General features: G+C 42.0%; 1 protein-coding gene across 1 annotated transcript in view; it reads right to left on the bottom strand.

Annotated features, from left to right (window-relative positions):
• The window catches only part of LOC119429099 (protein unc-80 homolog), a gene marked incomplete in the record, with an annotated part of 116990 nt that extends 110446 nt beyond the window's left edge, over positions 1-6544 (bottom strand). The window contains 6 exon segments of the mRNA XM_037696817.1: positions 1191-1255; positions 1345-1468; positions 1747-2090; positions 5722-5878; positions 6152-6200; positions 6336-6544. Of these exon segments, the coding sequence (XP_037552745.1) occupies positions 1191-1255; positions 1345-1468; positions 1747-2090; positions 5722-5878; positions 6152-6200; positions 6336-6427 (831 nt within the window).

A 6544-nucleotide genomic window follows, 5' to 3' on the forward strand; every position in this document is an offset into this window, starting at 1 on the left:
CTTAGCAAATAGAAGCTAAAACAAGCAAAACTGTAGCTATAATTAGCTAAACAGAAGCTAAAACTAGCAAAAATCTGTAGCTATAATTAGCAAAACAGAAGCTAAAACTAGCAAAACTAGAGATAATTAGCAAAACATAATCTAAAACTAGCAAAACTGTAGCTATAATTAGCAAAAAAGAAGCTATAATTAGCAAAACAAATGCTGAAACTGACAAAACCTTAACTATAATTAGCAAAAAAAGCTAAAACTAGCTAAATGAACTATAATTAGCAAAACAAATACTGAAACTAGCAAAACTGTAACTATAATTAGTAAAACAGAAGCTAAAAATAGCTAAAAATCATAACTATACTTAGCAAATAGAAGCTAAAACAAGCAAAACTGTAGCTATAATTAGCAAAACAGAAGCTAAAACTAGCAAAACTTTAGCTATAATTAGCTAAACTAAAGCTAAAACTAGCAAAACTATAGCTATAATTAGCAAAAAATAAGCTAAAACCTAATAAAAGCAGAATGTGACTTTAAGCTAAAAATAGTAGATTTATAACTAAATGCTAACTTCAGCAAAATGATAGCTAAGAACTAAATTTAAATATTTAAGCTAAAAACTAAAAGCATCAAAACAGTAGCTAAAAGTGGCAGAACAGAGTTAAGAACTAAAAGTGGAAGAAAAACACCTAAAAACTAAAAGCAGCAAAATGATAACCAAACGCTAAAGTGGCTAAATGTAGCTTAAGGGTAAAAGTAGTAGAATGGAAGCTAAAAATGAAAGTCCAAAAATAATAGCTAAAAGAGGCTGCACACAGCTTATAACTAAAAGTAGCTTAATTACAACTAAAAAGCAAAAAAAAAAAAGCAATAGCTGAAAGTACTAGAATTATAACTTAAAGCTAATTTCAGCTAAATCTAGTTTAAAGCTAAAAGAGTAGCTAAAAGTGGTGCAACGGAGGATCAAGTTAAAAGAAGCAGAATCATAACTAAAAGCTAAAGTGGCAGAATGTAGCTTAAAGCAAAAGTAGCAGAGTGGTAGCTAAAAATAAAATCAGTAAAACATTAGCCAAAAGCTAAAGCAGCTGTGGTAAAATAGCACAAAGTATGCAAAAGTTGTTTTATAGCAAAAACAAATGGAGAAAACCAAACACAACAACAGTGTGAATGCTGACTCAGCATCACAGCCACTCACTCACCATGGGACTTGGGTTGCCAGATCCACAGGGACTGCACTGATTGGTGACTGGAGAGTTCCTCTTTGCTGTCGGAACGAGAAGAACTTTGTTTTAATCATGAAGGTACAAAAAAATGGTGGATTAAAAAAAAGCAGAGGATGAGGATGTCTTTTACCGGTCACAATGTTTCTGACGGGTTTAATGAGGGTGGTGAAGGCCGGGATGTCGGGCTGCCGGTGCTCCCACATTGGCTGCCATATTACCAACCCGCTGGCCAGTCTGAAGGTCAGGTCCGACTCCTGAAAAGAAACCATCACCTCGTCATGGCCACTGTAATTTATGGGTCACAGAACGTAGTTCTTGGTGTCGTAACCAAGACCGTTTGATGTTTGGACACACAGATCAATAGACGGAGTGATACGGGTGTGTGCGTACAGATCAATATTTGAAAACAAAGCCAAATTGAGCTGTTAAACTCCCAATATGTGCTTAAAATGGCAATAGAGATTAATCCTGCTGCAACAGGGGGGAGTGTCGCCCCGGTTGTTTGTGTTGCAAAGATCAAACTGGCACAAACCTTGATGCGGTGGATGAGAGGAGCAAACAGGAACACGAACAGCTCCACCGTGGCCATGCTCTTCTGGAACAGCTTAGTCCGGGCGTGCTCATCATCCTCCAGCAGGGAGCTGCCCTGGCGGGGCCCCGATCCCACCAGGCCGGAGCCAGAGCCCAAGCCCGGGGCTACCGGGGAGGAGCCCTGGTTTCCCATGGGCTGTAGGAAGGAGCTGCTGCCGCTGCCCCCCCGCGACCACCTTTGGCCCGTGATGGGCTCATGATTGCACTCCTGAGCGGCATCAAGGAGCATCCAGTGCAGAGTGTGGAGCAGCTTGGTCTCTGCCACACCAAGCTTGTCCTGGTGGCCTGTTGGAGGTCAAAGGTTAAGGGAAGGGGCAGAATGGAGACCAGATCTTTAGACTTCTTTTATAGCTTTGTAATATGATAAAAACTAAAAACTACAAGTGTTCCACTTCACTGAAAGAAAGTCGTCTAACAGGTTATTTGAAACTCAAATAATTTCCTGTTAGTTTTATTTTCTGTACGTATTTCTAATTAACTATGCACATTTTGTGCTGCTTTAGCTGATTATATACCATAAATGCCGATGATTGCCAAATTTACTTCCCCCTGAGGCACAGAGGCACAAGCTCTATTCAGCCTCTTCTTGACTGCCTGGCTGACATCCGGGACTGGATGGCTTTAAACTTCTTAAGCTTCAATGAGAAGAAGTCTGAAGTCATGCTGTTCCGTCCCAGTGGCTCACTCATGAACCATGACATTGACCTTTTGTTTCTCTAGCCCCGCTAGCTAGAGAAACAAAAGGTCACTAATCTGGGGGTGATAATGGACCCGTCCTTAAAACTCAACAGTCACGTAAACATGATGGTCAAATCCTGTTTTTTTCAGCTGAGACGGCTGTCTAAGCTGAAGCCTATATTCTCCAAAAAGAACCTTGAGACAGTGATCCACGCCTTCATAACATCTAGGCTTGATTACTGCAATTTACTTCTGTTTGGAATCAGTCAGTCCTCCATTGCTCGTCTACAACTGGTCCAAAATGCTGCAGCCCGATTTTTAACTGGTACAGGCTATAGAGAGCACATCACGCCAGTTTTGGCCTCCCTGCACTGGCTACCCATTCACCTTCGGATCCAATTCAAAATTTTCATGTATGTTTTTAAATCACTGAACAGTTCCGCCCCATCCTATCTCACTGATCTTCTGCAGCCATATGTCCCACCGCGCTCTCTGAGGTCAGCAGACCAGATGCTTCTCTCAGTCCCAGAAACCCGTCGTAAGCTCAGAGGTGACAGGGCTTTCTCTGTTGCAGGTCCACGACTGTGGAATGAGTTGCCACTCAGTGTCCGGCAGGCTCCCACACTCTCAGTCTTTAAGTCTCGCTTGAAGACCCACTTCTATTCTCTTGCCTTTAACACGGTGTGATTTGTTTTGGTCCGGTCTGTTCTCTACACTGTTGGCCATTTTAGTTAGCTTCTGCTGCTATTTGTATCTGTATTTCTATTTTATGTTTTCCTGTCCGCTGTGCATGTTTGTGTTCTTTTGTACAGCACTTTGGTTGGCCTTGTTGCTGTTTTAAGTGCTCTATAAATAAATTGGTATGGTATGGTATAAAGCTGAACCTATTCAACAGATGGGTGCTGAGACTTTTAGTTACTTTTCTACAATATTTAACTTTTTATTTACAAATTCCTTCCCCCCCCAAATACACTGAGATCTCTTCAAGTTCTACAGAAACATTGTTCTCTTTCAAATCTGCTTCAGCATATTTACTTTTATTTAGCTAGCCTTTTGCTACTTTAAACTTTTAGCTAGTGTTTTTCTAATTTAAGCTAGTGTTTTGATGTTATTGGCTTTTACTAGCATTTTGGTACTTTTGGCTATTAGCTAGTGTTGTGTTGTTTAGCTTTTACTGGCATTTTGCTCCTTTCAACTAGTATCCTACTTCTTTTGGCTAGCGTTTTGCTCCTTTCAGCTAATGTCCTGCTCCTGTTAGCCATTGTTCAGATCCTTTTAGCTAATGTCCTGCTCCTGTTAGCCATTGTTCAGATCCTTTTAGCTAATGTCCTGCTCCTTTTAGCCAGCGTTTAGATCTTTTTAGCTAATGTCCTGCTCCTTTTTTACCAGCGTTCAGATCCTTTTAGCTAATGTCCTGCTTCTTTTAGGAAGTGTTCAGAACATTTTAGCCAGTGTATAACTTATTTTAGCTAATGTGCTGCTCCTTTTAGCCATTGCTCAGCTCTTTTTTAGCTAGTGTCCTGCTCCGTTTAGCTAGAGGCCTGCTCCATTTAGCTAATGTCCTGTTTCTTTTAGCCAGTGTTCAACTACTTTTAGATAATGTTCTGCTCCTTTTAGCCAGTGTTCAGATCTTTTTAGCCAGTGTATGGCTTATTTTAGCTAGTAGCCTACTCCTTTTAGCTAGTAGCCTGCTCCTTTTAGCTAGTGTCCTGCACATTTAAGCTAGTGTTCTGCACATTTTTGTCATTGTTGAGCTCCTTTTAGATAGTGTTCTAAAAAAAATTAAAAAAAGTTACTTTTCTTTCATTTATGGCCTTAAAGCGAAAGATTTTATAGTTCAGAATCACCCCGGAGATTAAATCATTTCCAGAAAGGTGAAAGTTGTGAGACAATGTTATTGCCCGAGTCTGTGAGAATGTGTTCATACATGTATGTTAGCAAAATATCTCATGAACCAGAGGACAAAGCACACCTACAACTGATTTTGTTTTATAGTGGACTTGTTTCAAGATGGCTGCCACAGCTAATCGACTTTAGGAAAGACAAAAATGGCTACAGCTCAGTCAGATTTACAGACACCCAACTAAAATTTGGAGCGGTAGTTGCTGAGAGTCCTCTTCAACACGCATCTTGTGCACGAAAAAATCATGCAGGTTTGATCAAAATGGCTGAATGTAACATACCTAAAACAAAAGCGTTGATCAGAGGACCGCTCGCCCTTTCATTTTAATTTTAGTTGCTGTATAAAGCAAGGTTTCCCAACTCTGGTCCTTGAGGAACACCATCCTGCATGTTTTCGTTGTTTCTCTGCTCCAACACACCTGATTTTAATTAATGGTTGATTAACAGGCCTCTGCAGAACATGAGAAAGTAATTAAATCACTGAATTAGGTGTGTTGGAGCAGGGAAACATCTAAAACATGCAGAATGGTGTTCCTCAGGGACCAGGGCTGGGAACCACTGGTTGTACTGAATGAGTGTAACAATGAGAGAAGCTCTAACAACGCCTCCTCATCGAGCTTGTTCCTGTTTGACACCATCATGTCCCTAAAATGAAATATTTTATGGTTCAGAATCACCCAGGAAATTAAATCATTCCCTGAAAAGTGAAAGTTGTGAGACAACGTTATTGCCTGAGTCTGTGAGAATGTGTTCATACGTCTGTTAGCAAAATATCTCATGAACTAGAGGACAGATGTTAACAAAACTGACTGGATGCGCATGTACACATGATTTGGTTTAATAGTGGACTTGATGCAAGATGATTGCCACAGCTGATCGACATTAGGGAAAAAAATGGTTACTGCTCAGTCAGATTTACAGACACCAAACTAAAATTTGGAGTGGTAGTTGCTGAGAGTCCTCTTCAACACGCATCTTGAGCACGAACAGATCATGCAGGTTTGACCAAAATGGCTGAAGGTAATCAACCTAAAATGAATCCATTGATCGGAGGAACGCTCCCCCTTTAAATTTTAGTTGATGTATAAAACAGGGGTTCCCAACTCTGGTCCTTGAGGAACACCATCCTGCGTGTTTTCGTTGTTTCTCTGCTCCGACACACCTGATTTTAATTAACGGGCGATTAACAGGCTTCTGCGGAACATGAGGAAGTAATTAAATCACTGAATCAGGTGCGCTGGAGCGAGGAAACGACTAAAACATGCAGGATGGTGTTCCTCAGGGACCAGGGCAGGAAATGGGAACCACTGGTGACCATGAGAGAAGCTCTCCTCACCGAGCTTGTTCCTGTTGGACAGCAGGATGGAGGTGCAGTGGAGGACATGGGGCAGGGCTGCCTGGACCAGCTCCCAGCGGGAGATGCTCTGGATGGCCTCGGACAGCGCTGGCGACAGACCGTGCAGCTTGTTCTCCACCAGCACCCGCTCAAAGGACTGGGGAGAGAGCCAGGAAGATAAATAAATAAATAAAACAGACACATCAGCCTTTCTTTGACTCTAAATGTCCCACATGGCCCCAAGCAGACCTGAGGGACAGCAGCAGACCTGCTCTGGGATCTGCTGGACTCATTATGGTTATGAGCTTACATAAAAAAAAAAAAAAAAAAAGGCTTTATAGCTCCAGGGGAAAACTAATTTGCTAAAAGCGCACGAAGGTAAAAACAGATTATTTGACCTCCTCTTCATGCCCAGAATGAAATGACTCACCACACAGGACGCCTCATACTGCTTCCCCAACTTTGGACGCAGGAAAGCGCTGAAAATAAATAAGTAAATGTTATTCAAACGTGCTCAATCAGGTCAGTCTGTTTAACGCGCCCTACTTGTTTACAGGTGTGACGTCATGCCTCCAGTCACAGATCAATGAAGACGAACACCTGTTATCAATTACCTGGTCTGTCTCCATAAGAAGGTCTGGATGGGGAACGGTATTCCCTTCCCGCACTCCGGCTCGTTCTCGTCCAGGCTTTTCCGTTTCACCATTTTGCCCGAGCCCCTTCCTCCTCCTCCTCCTCCTCCTCCTGTCCTCCTGCTCGTGCTGCTGCCTCTGCCCAGGTGGAGCAGCCAGCCTCTGCCTCACGACATGATTGGATTCGTAAA

The sequence above is a fragment of the Nematolebias whitei genome, chromosome 23 (genome assembly GCF_014905685.2).
Source record: "Nematolebias whitei isolate Nwh7 chromosome 23, NemWhi1, whole genome shotgun sequence".
Classification (NCBI taxonomy): domain Eukaryota; kingdom Metazoa; phylum Chordata; class Actinopteri; order Cyprinodontiformes; family Rivulidae; genus Nematolebias; species Nematolebias whitei.